This window comes from Hyla sarda, chromosome 13, assembly GCF_029499605.1.
Source record: "Hyla sarda isolate aHylSar1 chromosome 13, aHylSar1.hap1, whole genome shotgun sequence".
Lineage (NCBI taxonomy): Eukaryota > Metazoa > Chordata > Amphibia > Anura > Hylidae > Hyla > Hyla sarda.
The window spans coordinates 5,999,048-6,018,302 of record NC_079201.1 but is presented as its reverse complement, the minus strand read 5'-3'; the positions used below and the strand labels follow the sequence as shown (position 1 = coordinate 6,018,302).

Genomic DNA, 19,255 nt, shown 5'->3' with positions numbered 1-19,255 from the left:
CCCACCCTATTGTATATACTGTATACTGATGTACTATACCCACCCTATTGTATATACTGTATACTGATGTACTATACCCACCCTATTGTATATACTATATTCTGATGTACTATACCCACCCTATTGTATATACTATATTCTGATGTACTATACCCACCCTATTGTATATACTGTATACTGATGTACTATACCCACCCTATTGTATATACTGTATTCTGATGTACTATACCCACCCTATTGTATATACTGTATTCTGATGTACTATACCCACCCTATTGTATATACTGTATACTGATGTACTATACCCACCCTATTGTATATACTGTATACTGATGTACTATACCCACCCTATTGTATATACTGTATTCTGATGTACTATACCCACCCTATTGTATATACTGTATACTGATGTACTATACCCACCCTATTGTATATACTATATTCTGATGTACTATACCCCCCTATTGTATATACTATATACTGATGTACTATACCCACCCTATTGTATATACTATATTCTGATGTACTATACCCCCCATTGTATATACTATATACTGATGTACTATACCCCCCTATTGTATATACTATATTCTGATGTACTATACCCCCCTATTGTATATACTATATTCTGATGTACTATACCCCCCTATTGTATATACTATATTCTGATGTACTATACCCCCCTCTTGTATATACTGTATACTGATGTACCATACCTTACTGTATATACTGTATTCTGATGTACTATACCCACCCTATTGTATATACTATATTCTGATGTACTATACCCACCCTATTGTATATACTATATTCTGATGTACTATACCCACCCTATTGTATATACTATATTCTGATGTACTATACCCACCCTATTGTATATACTGTATACTGATGTACTATACCTTACTGTATATACTGTATTCTGATGTACTATACCCACCCTATTGTATATACTATATTCTGATATACTATACCCACCCTATTGTATATACTGTATACTGATGTACTATACCCACCCTATTGTATATACTATATTCTGATGTACTATACCCCCCTATTGTATATACTATATACTGATGTACTATACCCACCCTATTGTATATACTATATTCTGATGTACTATACCCCCCTATTGTATATACTATATTCTGATGTACTATACCCACCCTATTGTATATACTGTATACTGATGTACTATACCTTACTGTATATACTGTATTCTGATGTACTATACCCACCCTATTGTATATACTATATTCTGATGTACTATACCCACCCTATTGTATATACTATATTCTGATGTACTGTACCTTCCTTTAGGTGTTATATTTACCTCTGCCATTGTTGAACTGTTTAGAGTCTGTTTACATGTAAATATTGTTTCCCTCAGAGATGCCCACTAGAGTGTTACCCCCCATACAGTCATACGTCAGCCCCCATGACTCTTATACATACAACAGGTGAAGGCCGGGGCTACAGACAGGCAGCAGGATCTATAACCCACCTCCGCAGTACATTGTGTCTGCACCCAATCATCTCCATTATAAAACAATCTGATTCTTACACAGCAGGACAGCCTAACCCATAAATATTACCGAGAATATGTAGGACGCCGGGATGAGATTTCTTAAAAGGAGCCGAGCGTCTGAAGACAAATTAAAGCCCGGTCCCAGAGGTTTGGGGAAGGGGGATCATAAAGATCTAAGATTATGCAGAGATGAAAGCTCCTCAGTCACAATCTGTAGGTTCCAGTCATAACAGTTTAGATGGCAGCACAGGACGTAATAATTACACATCTCCTGTCTGTAACCGGCCGCCCCCCGATCACCCACCATGTAGTCACAATTATCCTCATCATCATCCACAGCAGCAATCACCTACCTGCAATACACAATCCCTGCTGTAACACAACGGTATAGAAGATGTATATAACAGGCGAGAGACCCACGTGTATACCGCTACAGTGCATGGAAACAGAAACTATACACACATATGTATCTTGTATATAGGAGCAGTATTATAGTAGTTATATTCTTGTATATAGGAGCAGTATTATAGTAGTTATATTCTTGTATATAGGAGCAGTATTATAGTAGTTATATTCTTGTATATAGGGAGAAGTATTATAGTAGTTATATTCTTGTGTATAGGAGCAGTATTATAGTAGTTATATTCTTGTATATAGGAGCAGTAATATAGTAGTTATATTCTTGTATATAGGGGGCAGTATTATAGTAGTTATATTCTTGTATATAGGAGGCAGTATTATAGTAGTTATATTCTTGTATATAGGAGGCAGTATTATAGTAGTTATATTCTTGTAGATAGGGGGCAGTATTATAGTAGTTATATTCTTGTATATAGGAGCAGTATTATAGTAGTTATATTCTTGTATATAGAAGCAGTATTATAGTAGTTATATTCTTGTATATAGGGGGCAGTATTATAGTAGTTATATTCTTGTATATAGGAGCAGTATTATAGTAGTTATATTCTTGTATATAGGGGGCAGTATTATAGTAGTTATATTCTTGTGTATAGGAGCAGTATTATAGTAGTTATATTCTTGTATATAGGAGCAGTATTATAGTAGTTATATTCTTGTATATAGGGGGCAGTATTATAGTAGTTATATTCTTGTATATAGCAGGCAGTATTATAGTAGTTATATTCTTGTATATAGAAGCAGTATTATAGTAGTTATATTCTTGTATATAGAAGCAGTATTATAGTAGTTATATTCTTGTATATAGGAGGAGTATTATAGTAGTTATATTCTTGTATATAGGAGGCAGTATTACAGTAGTTATATTCTTGTATATAGGAGGCAGTAATATAGTAGTTATATTCTTGTATATAGGAGGCAGTATTATAGTAGTTATATTCTTGTATATAGGAGAATTATTATAGTAGTTATATTCTTGTATATAGGAGCAGTATTATAGTAGTTATATTCTTGTATATAGGAGCAGTATTATAGTAGTTATATTCTTGTATATAGGAGCAGTATTATAGTAGTTATATTCTTGTATATAGGAGCAGTATTATAGGAGTTATATTCTTGTATATAGGAGCAGTATTATAGGAGTTATATTCTTGTATATAGGAGCAGTATTATAGTAGTTATATTCTTGTATATAGGAGCAGTATTATAGTAGTTATATTCTTGTATATAGGGAGAAGTATTATAGTAGTTATATTCTTGTATATAGGAGCAGTATTATAGTAGTTATATTCTTGTATATAGGAGCAGTATTATAGCAGTTATATTCTTGTATATAGGGAGAAGTATTATAGTAGTTATATTCTTGCACATGGAATGTTATATAATAGAAATTATACCCTATATAAATATTATAGTAGTTATGATTTGAGTAGTTGAAATTTTCACTTAACGCAGGAGAAAGTCCAGCACCAGGTGATCGGACATGAAGCCTGTGGCGGAGCATTCACAATGGAAGCAGGGACACCTTTTTTGCAAGGTTACAATTATTTACAGATACCCCTCAGCACATTTCCTCAGACATCTTATAAATTCTGCAGAAAATACTTGCGCCTCGCACATAGACAGCAGATAAAAGCACACTGTGGACACATCAAATAGCGCAGAAATAGAGGGTGATGACAGATTAATGACGCTTGTATTTAGTCTACATTCAGTTCCCTTTCTGCAGAGACTTGGTTGGAGCTAAATAGGATAGTGAGATACATGGCAGGGATTCTCAGAGCGATGTTTGATAAGAAATCTAGGAACATTCCAGTCATTATAATGTGGTAATGCAGGAGCTATGGGGTATATGAAGAAAAAACTCAAATCACATCCTATTGCAGGCATATCGACATAAAAGGTCCGATTCTAGGCCCATGTGTCAGTGACAAACCCTCTCAATGTCCAAGAAGGAAATATACCAACATATTAATTTGTCTTATTTAGCATAGGAGTGATGCTGAGTATTGCTTAGGCTGAGTTCACATATGTCCGGTATCCGGACACAACTGATGCCACAACTGATGACAAGTTGTATTTGACACTGAATTTGCACGGCGGAAAGGGGAACGCAGCAAGTTTCATTCCCCTGTCTGGTGGCCTCCGGCGTGTCCAACCATCCAGCGTCAAAATTGAGACGCTGGATGATTGTGAACTGTCCCATTCAAATGAATGGGATCAGTTCTAGCATCAGTTTCCCTCCAGTGCACGCCGAAGGGAAACTGCGCCGGGACCTGATATATATGAACCCAGCCTTACATGCAGTCTATGCATCTTTCGTTCCCCCAACTCCACATCACCACCAGTTAATCTCCTTCCACTACTGGCAGCTGTGAACATGTTTAGCTGTGAAGTCCCTAGGAAATTTCCCAGTCAGTATTCTCCCTCTTTTGTTAGCTATAAATACAGTCCCTTGTACATTTCCCAGTCAGTAGTTACCATCTTCTGTTAGCTGTATATAAAGTCCCTAGTAAGCTTCTTATTTCATCACTTCCCTCTAAAGGCAAATATAAAGTTAATGTTGAGTAAGTTTCTTAGTCAGTCTTCCTCCCCCCTGGCAGCTATAAATATAGTTTCATGCCAGATCTCTAGTCTATTTCCTTCACCTTCTTGCAGCTGTAAATATAGTTTCTAGTAAGTTCTTCAGTCAGGCTGCTATAAATATAGTCCCCATTTAGTTCCCAGTCTCCTTCCCCTTCAGATACCTGTACAGGCATCTCTGTGTAATTCCCTGTGAGTCTCCTTCCTCCTCTGGTAGTCATAAATATTGTATCCAGCATGTTCCCAAGTCCATTTGACTTTTGCCCGCAGTATATATAGACCCCAGCAAGACCCCCAGTCAGCCTGCTTAATCCCCAGGACATTAGAAAGTCCCCTTCAGGTACCTGTAAATATAGTTCCCCCAGTAAGTTTCTCAATTATCTTCCCATTCAGGAACCTGTAGACATAGTCCCCCAGTAAGTTTCTCTGTCTTCCCCTTTGGGTACCTGTAAATATAGTCCTGAGTAAGTTTCTCAGTTGCATTTCCCTTCGGTGGAAGGCGACTGAGTTTTGGAATCCTATATAGGTGGATTCAGTTTAGTTTAGACTCCAATAGACAATGCAGGTAAGCTGGACTCACTATAGTCCCTAATAGAGCAGGAACAGAGATAGCAGACACATTACATAGTGTTATGGATGGTAATGGCATTTGTCTTTTATCTCCTTATTGCTATTCCCCTTTAAGAAGGAGAACTGATGATATTCCGAATTACATCAAATCTTATGGAATCTGCTGACATGACCTGCCCCATGTGATCAAGCGGAAAGGCAGCCTGTCGGGGACTGACAGCGATTCCTCCCTAACAACTTGTCACACATCACATCTCATTTCCATTTATCAGCGGTACGGGGTCCTGCCCCCCATGATGCCATGTCATACTGTACAGTGCAGGCCTCCAGTCTCTTCCCTCCATTATTGCTCAATCGAGTCAGCATGGCCGCAGATTAGACTGAAAAAACGGGAGGTAGAACGCACAAGTTTCTGTATCGCCATCTCTGCGCGCAAGAAGGGACAGAAGATCCGCTCACGCCGAGTTCTTAAAAACCATAATTATGTATCGGGAAGGAGAGAAAATCCCCTCGGCTTGGAAGCTGACCTCTGACCCCATGCACAGCAGGATTCCCTCTAAGGCTGGTTATCTGAGAAGTAAGGGAACAATGATGGCTCCTGACTCAGCCCTTTTATTTGTAATGCAAAAAGCGCAGGAGACGTGGTGAAAGAAGCCGGCTGCAAATGTCATATTCCCTTCTATAGGTCACAGATATTACAGAACACAATTCGCCATCTGTAGTGACGCCCTCTAATATGGGAGCTGCCGATGCAATTTTTATGATCTTGTCGGGAGACTATTGTGTGATAGCAACAACCCTTAAAGGAAATGTCCTATCAGAGAAAAATAAACTATCCTTCTGTCCAGAACAAAGAGAGTATTAAAAGCAAAGACTTTAAGAATTTTACTGTCAATTTACGTCACGGAAACTTTGCGGAATTGTAAACTTTCCCCGATGACTTGAAAAGTCAAAAATCTACAATATATCTGCAATGAAATGTATTATAGCAAATTTGATACCGTATATACTCAAGTATAAACCGAGTTTTTCAGCACGATTTTTCGTGCTGAAAACACCCCCCTCGGCTTATACTCGAGTGAACAAAAACCTAGCTGTGAGGGGATGGTCCGGGCCGTCCATCTTCGGCCATCTATGCTGCAGGGACCGTCCGGTTGGGAGGGTTAGTCGTTCCGGGCTGTCCATCTTTACCAGGAGGCCCTCTTCTCCGCTCCGGGCAGGCTCCGAACAAGTGATGCTGCATTGACGCCACCGCGCAGGGACATTCATGCGCAGGGACGTCACGGACGTCTGCTGCGCACGGACGTCCCTGCGCGTCGTCGTCAACTCAACGTCAACGCGGAGAAGAGGGCCTCCCGGTGAAGATGGACAGCCCGGAACGACTAACCCTCCCCACCGGACGGTCCCTGCAGCATAGATGGCCGAAGATGTACGACCCAGTGAGTAGAAAACAAAAGGGGGGTCTGGATGATAAAGGGGAGGATGATGACGAGCAAGATGATGACGGGGTGATGATGAGAGTGATAATGACGGGGGTCTGGATGATGACAGGGGGGATGATGTATTTCCCACCCTAGGCTTATAGTGGAGTCAATAACTTTTCCTGGGTTTTTGGGGGGAAATTAGGGGCCTCGGCTTATATTTGGAACGGCTAATACTCGAGTATATACGGTAAAAAATTTCAGAATCTGCTGCAGATTTACCTGTAGAAACAGCAAGTTCGGACGAAAATTCAACACGTCAGATTTCTCGTCTCATCTACTTGGTAAAAGAACCTGCTTCTTCTGTGCAAATAATTTTCATTGAAACAAATGGGAACGTGCAAATGAGCATCAAATCCGTGTTCACACCACAAGAAATCTGCACTTGATATTGTTTCCAAATTTCTCATACATTTTAGGATACACGTGTGAACGTGCCTTTAATGTACGTTTACAAGATGGATTTTTCATACGGATTTCATTTCTGAATTCCTGTAAAATCATTGTCCAGGTTTTTTCTTTTCTTTTGTTGTTGTTGTTTTTTTTTTTTAATCTGTGCAGATTCCGGTGGAAACCACCTCAAGTAACCAGATGCCGATCAGATCCCATTGAAAAGCAAATGGAAAATGCTAGGGCAGTGGCCCTGCACGCGGACCGATAAACAAATGCAGTAAGTAGAAGAAATCCCGGCACTCACAGGTAGATGCTGAATCACCTTAAAGGGGTACTCCGCTGCTCGGCATTTGGAACTAACTATTCTGAACACTGGAGCCGGTGTGAGGTGGTTTTTTGCGCCCCCGTAGATCCATGCGTCCGCTCCTCCCCCAGCTCTCCGAACATTTCCGAAGCTAGAACTCGGGGAGGGCAGAGCAAGGGGAAGGAGGAGGTTCACGCCCCCTCCTCATCTCCCCTCCCTGAGCTCGGCTGGACGCAGATCTCTACGGCACCCCCCCTCCCTGAGGACATAGATCTCCACAGCAGGTCCCTCCCTCATCTCCCCGAGCTGAGGACATAGAGCAGTGCTCCCAATGAGCTCTATGTGTAAAGGGGGACATACTGCACGGGCTAAAGGGGGGCATACTGCACGGGCTAAATGTCCCCCTTTAGCCCATACAGTATGTCCCCCTTTAGCCCATACAGTATGTCCCCCTTTAGCCCGTGCAGTATGTCCCCCTTTAGCCCTTGCAGTATGTCCCCCTTTAGCCCTTGCAGTATGTCCCCCTTTAGCCCGTACAGTATGTCCCCCTTTAGCCCGTACAGTATGTCCCCCTTTAGCCCGTACAGTATGTCCCCCTTTAGCCCGTACAGTATGTCCCCCTTTAGCCCGTACAGTATGTCCCCCTTTAGCCCGTGCAGTATGTCCCCCTTTAGCCCGTGCAGTATGTCCCCCTTTAGCCCGTGCAGTATGTCCCCCTTTAGCCCGTACAGTATGTCCCCCTTTAGCCCGTGCAGTATGTCCCCCTTTAGCCCGTACAGTATGTCCCCCTTTAGCCCGTGCAGTATGTCCCCCTTTAGCCCATGCAGTATGTCCCCCTTTAGCCCATGCAGTATGTCCCCTTTTACACATAGAGCTCATTGGGAGCACTGCTCTATGTCCTCAGCTCGGGAAGATGAGGGAGGGGACCTGCCGTGGAGATTTATGTCCTCAGGGAGGGGAGATGAGGAGGGGGCGTGAACCTTCTCTCTCCCGTTGCTCTTCCCTCCCTGAGCTCTAGCTTCGGAAATCTTCGGAGAGCTGGGGGAGGAGAGGACGCATGGATCTACGGGGGCGCAAAAAACCACCTCACACCGGCGCCTGGGAGCTTGTGACATAGCCCCACCTCCTCCTGACGTCACACCCCTCCCCCTCAATGCAAGTCTATGGGGGGTGGCGTGACAGCCATCACGCCCCCTCCCATAGACTTGCATTGAGGGGGCGGGGCGTGACGTGGTGAGGGGGGCAGGGCTATGACGTCACAAGCTCCCGGCACCAGCCCCAGGGTTCGGAACAGTTTGTCCCAAACGCTGAGCAGTGCAGTACCCCTTTAAGTGTTTATTAGCAGAATCATGAACACAGAATAGTAGCGACACACGGGACGCGTTTCGGCCACCTAGTGACCTTTATCAACTGATCAGTTGATGAAGGCCACGAGGTGGCCGAAACGGGTCCTGTGTGTCGCTACTATGCTTCTGTTAATAAACACTTAAAGGGGTGCTCCGCCCCTAGCATCTTATCCCCTATCCAAAGGATAGGGGATAAGATATCAGATTGCGGGGGTCCTGCTGCTTGGGAACCCCGGGATCTCCGCTGCGGCACCCCGCTATCGTAATGACCGGTAATACAGGGGCTGGAGCCATCACGCCCCCTCCCATAGACTTGCATTGAGGGGGCGGGCCGTGACGTAACGAGGGGGTGGAGCCGTGACGTCACGATGCTCCAGCCCCTGTATTGCCGGTCATTACGATAGCGGGGTGCCGCAGCGGAGATCCCGGGGTTCCCAAGCAGCAGGACCCCCGCAATCTGATATCTTATCCCCTATCCTTTGGATAGGGGATAAGATGCTAGGGGCGGAGCACCCCTTTAAGTGTTTATTAGCAGAATCATGAACACAGAATAGTAGCGACACACAGGACGCGTTTCGGCCACCTAGTGACCTTTATCAACTGATCAGATTGCGGGGGTCCTGCTGCTTGGGAACCCCGGGATCTCCGCTGCGGCACCCCGCTATCGTAATGACCGGCAATACAGGGGCTGGAGCATCGTGACGTCACGGCTCCACCCCCTCGTTACGTCACGGCCCGCCCTTCAATACAAGTCTATGGGAGGGGGCGTGGTGGCCGTCACGCCCCCTCCCATAGACTTGCATTAAGAGGGCGGGCTGTGACGTCACGATGCTCCGATTGCTCTGTGCAGTAATGATAGCGGGGTGCCGCAGCGGAGATCCCGGGGGTCCCCAGCGGTGGGACCGCCGCGATCTGATATCTTATCCCCTTTCCAAAGGATAGGGGATAAGATAAGATGCTAGGGGCGGAGTACCCCTTTATGGTGATTCAGCATCTACTTGTGACTGTCGGGATTTCTTCTACCTACTGCACTCCAAAGTGTGGCCCTCCAGATATTGCAAAACTTCAACTCCCAGCATGCCCAAACAGACTTTGACTGTTTTACTGTCTGCTCTGGAATTTGCTACGAATATTTCTGATATGAACAACAAAAATAATGTCTCCAAGTTTCTAGTTAAAGTTGATACATATTCTGCCTTCCTAGCGATATCTGACTGTAAGGGAGCAGCATGGGGGCAAATACGGCGCCATCCAAGCTCTCATGGCTGATCAGCGCCAAACCTGTCCTCAGTTTGTGTGTGGTATTACAACTCTGTTGCATTCACTTCAATAGAAATAAGCTGCAATACCACGCACAACCTGAGGACAAGAATGGTGCTGTTTCCGGAAATAAAGAAGCTATGTTTTACTAATTCCGGATAACTCTGGACAGCATTAGCATTCAGGAGCCTGGTTAAGCTGGGTGAAGCTGGATACTATGTGGTTGCTGATGGCTCTGGTGATCTAGAGAAATCAGTCTCGGGTCTAAGGGGCATCACAGGAATGTGCGAGGACATAAAAGGAAGCCGATACGGTACCAGTCACACCGCAGTCCCCTCCTGGATACCATATATATATATATATAAATGGCGGTGCGCGTCTGGTGGAGAGCCCATTACCGGGACAGGTTTACTAAACATTAAAAGGTGTGTTGTGCGGAGATAATAGGGAAACGGCCTCTCGGCTGCCATTATGTATATGATGATATGTCTAAAGAGTTATCTGCGGATCTTACAGGGAGATAAAAGAAGCTGCCGCCGTCAGCTCATCTTCACAAGAGCCGCCCCTCCTCCTCCCTCTTCACCGCACTTCTACAACACTTTGATTATGGAAATCAAAAGGGCCCTGCACCACATAAAGTCACGAGCCCACCATGTATATGGGATAAGGTGGGGGCTGTGGACATAAATGGTGCTGCTTCTTAAGATCAGTGCAGGGGATAATGTGCTAAAAATTCATTTACTGATCTCTCATTTGATCCCATGAATGCTGTCGCTACGTGGGCCGCTCGGCTCGGCCTTATCTGCGGGGCCCTACAGTCACGGGGTTAATAAAATGTATGTATTACAAGGGGAAAGGAATCAACTACAGAAAAACCTCAATTACCATTATTTTTTATTTATTTTTTACGAGCAAGATCAATGTCAGCGATTCGTGGATCAGCTAAAAACTGCTGGTCTACAAAGATGGCATTGATAGGGATGACCCTTATGTTTCTAATGACTGATCAATATACTAAAATGCCATTGCTGCTGGAAAAATATATCTGTTACCTACCCTTTAACCCATATACATCAGAATGCTATCTGCTCGTGACTCTGAATACAGGCGGCGAAATGACTCCATGTGGAGTAGAAAGACTAAACATCTGACGAACAGAGAACTTTTGCCAAGAAATTAATGGACACTAGATATGCTAATATATATACGGACACAATAATCGAACAACCAATCAAAATGTAACATGCTAATTGTGATGTCATAACTAACCCTCCTTTTTCCAAATGTAAAAACCAAATTTACTTCCTGTAATAAAGCATAACTCCCTGGAGTCAACACCGAGGAGGGAACTCATACCAACCTGGCCTGATGTGAATTTTCTTGCGTCGACACTCGGCAAAAATAGTACAGCGGTAGTCACTCACAGATTAAGGCGGCACATTAACCCATCCTTAACAGCATAACAGTGTGCCCCATATAGGTGGCAAAAGGGCTTTCCATCCAAGGATGCCTCAAACTGTTGCAAAACTAGAACTCTCAGCATGCCCGGACAGCCAACGGCTGTCCGGGCATGCTGAGAGTTGTAGTTTTGCAACAGCTGGAGGAACCCTGGCTGGGAAACCCTGATCTACGAACATTTGTCAAGATACAGATGATTACGGAATAATCTTATTATATCATAATACCATAGGACACTATTTGAAGGGGTACTCCCGTGGAAAACTTTATTTTTTAAATCAACTGGTGCCAGAAAGTTAAAACAGATTTGTAAGTTATTTCTATTAAAAAATCTTAATCTTTCCAGTACTTTTTAGGGGCTACATACTACAGAGGAAATGCTTTACTTTTTAGATTTCTCTGCTGACCTCTGCTGTCCATTTTAGGAACTGTCAAGAGCAGGAGAAAATCCCCATAGCAAACATATGCTGCTCTGGACAGTTCCTAAAATGATCAGCAGAGAGAACTGTTCAGAGCAGCATATGTTTGCTATGGGGATTTTCTCCTGCTCTGGACAGTTCCTAAAATGGACAGCAGAGGTCAGCAGAGAGCACTGTGGTCATGACATCAGAGAAATCTAAAAAGTAATGAATTTCCTCTGTAGTACATAGCCCCTAAAAAGTACTGGAAGGATTAAGATTTTTTTAATAGAAGTAATTTACAAATCTGTTGAACTTTCTGGCTCCAGTTGATTTAAAAAAAAAAAGTTTTCCATGGGAGTACCCCTTTAAATGGGTTTCTGGGACGTTTACACGTATGGGGTCCCTGACTGATCAGCTGATTGATGGGCCAGCGCTGAGGCCTCTTTATTGTTTCCCAGGCAAAGCGCCATATATTTTGTAGTTGCTGTGCCATGGTACTGCAGCATTCAGCAGCTAAGGGTGCGTTCACACTACATTTTTGTTCCCGTTCAAACTATACTTCTTTCAGGAAAAAAATGTATATGGTAACGAATGCTAAAAACCAAATGCTGCTATATACCATCTGTCTCCCACTGACTTACATGGATCTCCCCGACTGTTCGGACGACTGCAGGATGTGATGTGAAGCCCTAGGGCAGGCATAGGCAACATTCGGCACTGCAGATGTTTTGGACTACATCTCCCATGATGCTCTTGCAGCCAAAATGCTGACAAAGCATCATGGGAGATGTAGTCCAAAACATTTGCAGTGCTGAAGGTTGCCTATGCCTGCCCTAGTGCATTGTGGATGTAGCTTTACAAACCTATTCTAGGCAACATTTGCGCTTTAATCTTGGTCCGCCAGTTTACTCAATAATCACAGAAAAAAATATAAATCAGGTAAAAACCCAGATTATAAAGGGTCAGCGATCCAAACAGTATAAAAATGGCACAAGTGCACTTACCTGGTTGATGGTATTGGCAGCACAAGAGGCCAGTCCGGTGCCAACAGATGCCAAGAGGAAGCAGCTCAGGTCAAAGGGCACTGGGGCCATGGCATATCCAGCAGAAGCTGTGATCACCACCAAAGCTGCAACAACAAAAGGTGGTAATGTTACATAATCTGCCTGCACAATGTAGGATCTGATAATGTATTCTGTGCTCCTTATATGCAGATTCAGTAGCCTTTATTTGCCACCACAAAATATGAAAGTTTCGGCAGAGCCATACCAATACCGGTGAAACAACGTATTTTGTGGTGAAAAATAAAAGCTAGCAATGGCTTTCTGAATCTGCATGTAAGGAGTGCTGTGGTATTCTTTTACTACTCCCCCCAGCCTTATGATAAAACTATAATACTAACTTTAGGGGTAAAGAACATGGTGCTGCAGCTTCCCAGATAGTAACATCTTGTTTACAAATGCTGAATCGGAGGACACTGCCTTCTAACCGGGCTGGCCTCAGATGTAGGGGCTGTCGTAACGAGTCTCCCCTTTAAGGATTGAGTCACATGTGCCGTTTTGGCTGCTACATATTTTCTGAAGTCGATGGGTAGCATAATCAGCTGCGTATTTTGACTTCAATGGTAGGATGTAGTAGTGCTATGCAGCAGCTAAAATGCAGCAAAAAAAACGGCACGTGTGATTCTACCCTAAAGGACTTATCCAGGGTTAGAAAAAAAAAAAAAAACAGCCTGAGGACAAGTGTGGTGATGTTTCTAGAAAAAGCAGCCATGTTTTTCCAATCCTGGATAATAATAGATGTGTAACATCAGTGTTGAGGGTTAGCCATATGTCACTGTCTCCGTCTACCACAGTAGTGCACTTAAATGTATGTTTTATTCCATACGTTACACATCCACACCTTTCACTTGTGGCACTTGTGGTCTGCTGCGGGCATCCCCCATTGTATGCATTTTATGCTGGGGATTACCCTTAGCAACGGACTACAAGCGCAGGATCTGCTCCCCCAGAATAAGTGCACCTCCTGCTTTTTGAGACCATGTTTTTTCTTGTTGTTGTTTAATAATAGATGTCTGCAGACAATGCGGTGACATTCCCTTTCACATGGCTTAGGATACCTTTTCCTCTATCACCGATCGTTTACATCCAGGCTGATAATTGCCAATTCCCTGTAATGACCGCAGTCCCCCCTCCCCATAATATATAGGTCATTATTCTCTTATCTTTTTGCTTTATAATTTGAGGATTTAATTGCATTTTCGCACCATTATTGATCGCCATTAGGACTCATTACACTTTACACGTCCTCATCCTCATATAAAGGGGCTGGACGCCCATACTAACCTGACAGTCTGATTTTGGACAGCCTGGCCAGTATTCCCGGTAATGTGGACGCATCCACTTTTATTTCCCTCCAGCCCCTCTCCTCTTTGGCCTGGGGGATGGTTTGGTTGGGGGTCTCTTCCTCAGCGAGAGGACTATTGGACGCCTCTCTGATGGGCAGTACGGATGATACGGACTTCACTTCTTGCAGGACGCTCTCTTCTGGTATGGCGGGATCGGTGAGGTCTTGCTTTGGCTTTGCTCTCTGGCATACAATCACTTGTTGTGTCACATACTGAATAAACACAAGGGGACAAGTTTATAATTTTAATAGAAATTGAAGACCCTACTTCAAACATTTAAAGATGTCAGAACATTTAAAGATGATCAGAACATGATAAATACATATAATATTATAATATGACTATAGTGACTGTAAGAGGAAATGAATGAAGTCGCTCTTACCTGAATACATCTTCAGCATCTAAGAGACTTTAATTTCTTAAACATAGCAGTGAAGTTGATGAAACAAAGTTCCATAGTGGGGAGCGAGAGCCGGCAAGCTCTCAGACGCGGGGCACACCAATGAGAGGCAACTAGTTTCACGTCACCTGCGGAGGCTACTTCCGGCCAAGGTGCACGCCAAGGCGTGCACCTTGGCCGGAAGAAGCCTCCGCAGGTGACGTGAAACTAGTTGCCTCTCATTCATTCATTTCCTCTTACAGTCACTATTTGCAGTCTGCACCCACGAACACAGCTAGATGCAGTATGTACTAGTGTAACTGGAGCCTTAAAGGGGTACTCCGGTGGAAAACTTTTTTTCTTTATGAACTGGTGCCAGAAAGTTAAAGATATGTAAATTACTTCTATTAAAAAATCTTAATCCTCTCAGTACTTTTTAGCAGCTGTTTGCTACAGAGGAAAATATTTTTTTTATTTCTTTTTTGTGTTGTCCACAGTGCTCTCTGCTGACACCTGATGCCTGTATCAGGAACTGTCCAGAGCAGGAGAAAATCCCCAAATCCCCATAGCAAACCTATGCTGCTCAGGACAGTTCCTGATACGGGCATCAGGTGTCAGCAGAGAGCACTGTGGACAAGACAAAAAAGAAATTCAAAAAGTAAAGCATTTCCTCTGTAGTATACAGCTGCTAAAAAGTACTAAAAGGATTAAGATTTTTTAATAGAAGTAATTTACAAATCTGTTTAACTTTCTGGCACCAGTAAATTAAAAAACATTTTTTTTTTTTTAAAGTACCCCTTTGCTGGCTGCATTCACAGAACTAGAAAATGTTTATCTGACTGACGCTGGCCAAACATGTAAGATAGCTTATATCTGAACAAGTGTTGACACAGCTCTCCATACACATGCACGCTCAGGTCAATTGAGCATGCAAATATTTTGAATAGGGAAAGAACCTCTGCTAGACATAAGGGTTGGGTGGTTGAAATCCCTCATCCTTCACTTCTATGACATCTGCAGTCAGGGAAATCAGGAGGCCCCATACTCAATGGAAAGTTGTTTGAGCCTAGAGAAATCACTGGATTTTGACGACGGATATCTTATGTGTATGGCGGCTCTAGGGACAGCACAGCAGCCCCAGTGCAGGGCGAAGGAACATTGTACTATTAAGAAATACATGGCCCCTGGATGGCACTACGAACCTTACGTTTGGCCGGATGGAACATTCGCCATCGGTCATTTTGTCTCCTGCAGGTTCGAATCAGGCAGAAAGTGGCTGGTGACACCACCACCGTCCGGTGAATCTGCGCCAAACACATTCCAGATACACCTAGAGAGGGAGGAAGGGGAGAGGAGTATAAGCATCTTATTGACATATCAATCACTAAAAAAACAACCTCCATAGTGTGAGCAGAGGAGCCTACTTCATACACTTTACACTGACCTCCGTAAGATTCCTCCAGCACTGGCTGCAGGCGGTAAGGATGTTATGTAACTATATACATGCAGAAGATTTGGATCTCAGTATCAGAAAAAGCACCTACCCCCCACCCCATACACGTATATCAAATAATTTACTTTGGCCGAAAAACAGCTGAAGATCCACTAGACAGCTATACTGCAGGCGAATGATACTGTTTCCATCCCATAAACCCAACATGATCAGGAAGCACCGACAGAAGGGAGCGAGGGGGACCAATTCCTCACAAATATGGCGCCAATGAAGGAACTTCAATTATCGCTGCGCTAAATTGAGGAGCGGTACAGGCACTTCTGTTAGTAAGAACGGCCCATAGGGGGACAGTCAGGGGGCAGTGAACCAGCAGAACGGGGCCTGTGAGATCGGAGCTGGGGTCCCTGATCAGGAGAAAAGACTTCTGCCCATATATACATATATATCCATCTATATATACACCGTACAGATCCTTAAAGGAAACTACATAGAAGGAAGGCAAATAATAACTCTCTTTAATTATATAGCGCACACAGATTCTGCAGCACTGTAAACTCAAGTTGGTCCCTGTCCCCATTGGGGTTCACAATCTAAACAAAGCTGGAATCCACCAAAATCCAGGGATTACACCACAAACATTTCCTGCACAGAGGACTGTACTGATATTCGGATGGGGTTCTTTGCTATGGACAATCCGTTTCAATTACAGGGGTCTCTGAATTGAGTCGGGGGGGGGGCGGTTTGGGAGGGTTCTCTCCCCCAACAATCAGCTGTGGGGACTCCAAACTCTATACATTATATCATACAATTACATGACTCCAGTCTTTTTGCTCTCTTACTGTCAAAGCTACATTCATTCATGAATCAGGAGGATCAGGACGAACGATCAGCACTGCTACATCTATAGAGGCTTCTCCAATAGCTCTATAAGAGGTTAACAGTATTAAGAGGCCGCTCAACATCGTAAGGAAAGACCCCTGTTACCATTACCAGGAAGTGGAAAACATTAAGAGAGAGAGTACACGGGAGAACACTCTGGGGTCCTTTCTTCTAGCAGTAACGTAAACTTCCCTCTCCATCAGATATTCTTTTGTAATTGGTGTAAAAACACGTCAGCCGAGCGCTGTCACCAGATCATTAGGCCACCATTAAGCAAACACTGCGCTCATATTTTTCCAGTTGATGCACCGTTCTGGGGCTTTAAAGCTCATATTTTTGTGGAGCTGCAGGGAAATTAGAAACGACTGCGCTGTATATAGGGGTCTGTTATACCGGGGCACAAGGTGACCTCGCTGCAGAGATGGCTCCCAAATAAAACAGAAGAAGGAGTAAACAAGGAAGGTCGCAAGGAAAAGAAATACGGTACTGCACAGTACATGAGAGACCGAGAATACTGTACTACACAGTACATGAGGGACAGGGAATACTGTACTACACAGTACATGAGAGACAGGGAATACTGTACTATACAGCACATGAGAGACCGGGAATACTGTACTATACAGTACATGAGAGACCAGGAATACTGTACTACACAGCACATGAGAGACCAGGAATACTGTACTACACAGTACATGAGAGACCAGGAATACTGTACTGCACAGTACATGAGAGACAGGGAATACTGTACTACACAGTACATGAGAGACAGGGAATACTGTACTACACAGTACATGAGGGACAGGGAATACTGTACTACACAGTACATGAGAGACAGGGAATACTGTACTATACAGTACATGAGAGACCAGGAATACTGTACTACACAGCACATGAGAGACCAGGAATACTGTACTGCACAGTACATTAGAGACAGGGAATACTGTACTACACAGTACATGAGAGACCGGGAATACTGTACTACACAGTACATGAGAGACCAGGAATACTGTACTACACAGCACATGAGAGACCAGGAATACTGTAATGCACAGTACATGAGAGACCGGGAATACTGTACTACACAGTACATGAGATACCAGGAATACTGTACTACACAGTACATGAGAGACAGGGAATACTATACTACACAGTACATGAGAGACCGGGAATACTGTACTACACAGTACATGAGAGACCGGGAATACTGTACTACACAGTACATGAGGGACAGGGAATACTGTACTACACAGTACATGAGAGACCGGGAATACTGTACTGCACAGTACATGAGAGACAGGGAATACTGTACTACACAGTACATGAGAGACCGGGAATACTGTACTACACAGTACATGAGAGACAGGAATATTGTACTACACAGTACATGAGATACCAGGAATACTGTACTACACAGCACATGAGAGACCGGGAATACTGTACTACACAGTACATGAGAGACCAGGAATACTGTACTACACAATACATGAGATACCAGGAATACTGTACTACACAGTACATGAGAGACCGGGAACACTGTACTACACAGTACATGAGATACCAGGAATACTGTACTACACAATACATGAGATACCAGGAATACTGTACTACACAGTACATGAGAGAGGGAACACTGTACTACACAGTACATGAGATACCAGGAATACTGTACTATACGGCACATGAGAGACAGGGAATACTGTACTACACAGTACATGAGAGACAGGGAATACTGTACTACACAGTACATGAGAGACCGGGAATACTGTACTACACAGTACATGAGGGACAGGGAATACTGTACTACACAGTACATGAGAGACCGGGAATACTGTACTGCACAGTACATGAGAGACAGGGAATACTGTACTACACAGTACATGAGAGACCGGGAATACTGTACTACACAGTACATGAGAGACAGGAATACTGTACTACACAGTACATGAGATACCAGGAATACTGTACTACACAGCACATGAGAGACCGGGAATACTGTACTACACAGTACATGAGAGACCAGGAATACTGTACTACACAATACATGAGATACCAGGAATACTGTACTACACAGTACATGAGAGACCGGGAACACTGTACTACACAGTACATGAGATACCAGGAATACTGTACTACACAATACATGAGATACCAGGAATACTGTACTACACAGTACATGAGAGACCGGGAACACTGTATTACACAGTACATGAGATACCAGGAATACTGTACTATACGGCACATGAGAGACAGGGAATACTGTACTACACAGCACATGAGAGACCAGGAATACTGTACTACACAGTACATGAGATAACAGGAATACTGTACTATACGGCACATGAGAGACAGGGAATACTGTACTGCACAGTACATGAGAGACAGGGAATACTGTA

At 43.5% G+C, this 19,255-nt stretch overlaps 1 protein-coding gene across 7 annotated transcripts in view; it reads right to left on the bottom strand.

The window, feature by feature from the left end:
* The window catches only part of LOC130297600 (protoheme IX farnesyltransferase, mitochondrial), a 492,900-nt gene that overhangs the window by 108,661 nt on the left and 364,984 nt on the right, over window positions 1–19,255 (bottom strand). For 5 of the 7 annotated variants that reach the window (XM_056550251.1, XM_056550253.1, XM_056550254.1 and 2 more), the window contains 3 exons: window positions 15,730–15,857; window positions 14,087–14,360; window positions 12,746–12,870 (listed from right to left, as the gene is read on the bottom strand). In XM_056550251.1, coding sequence (XP_056406226.1) covers window positions 12,746–12,870; window positions 14,087–14,360; window positions 15,730–15,857 — 527 coding nt within the window. The remainder of the gene's footprint in view (window positions 1–12,745; window positions 12,871–14,086; window positions 14,361–15,729; window positions 15,858–19,255) is intronic. The other 2 variants (XM_056550258.1, XM_056550257.1) reach the window with 1 other exon arrangement.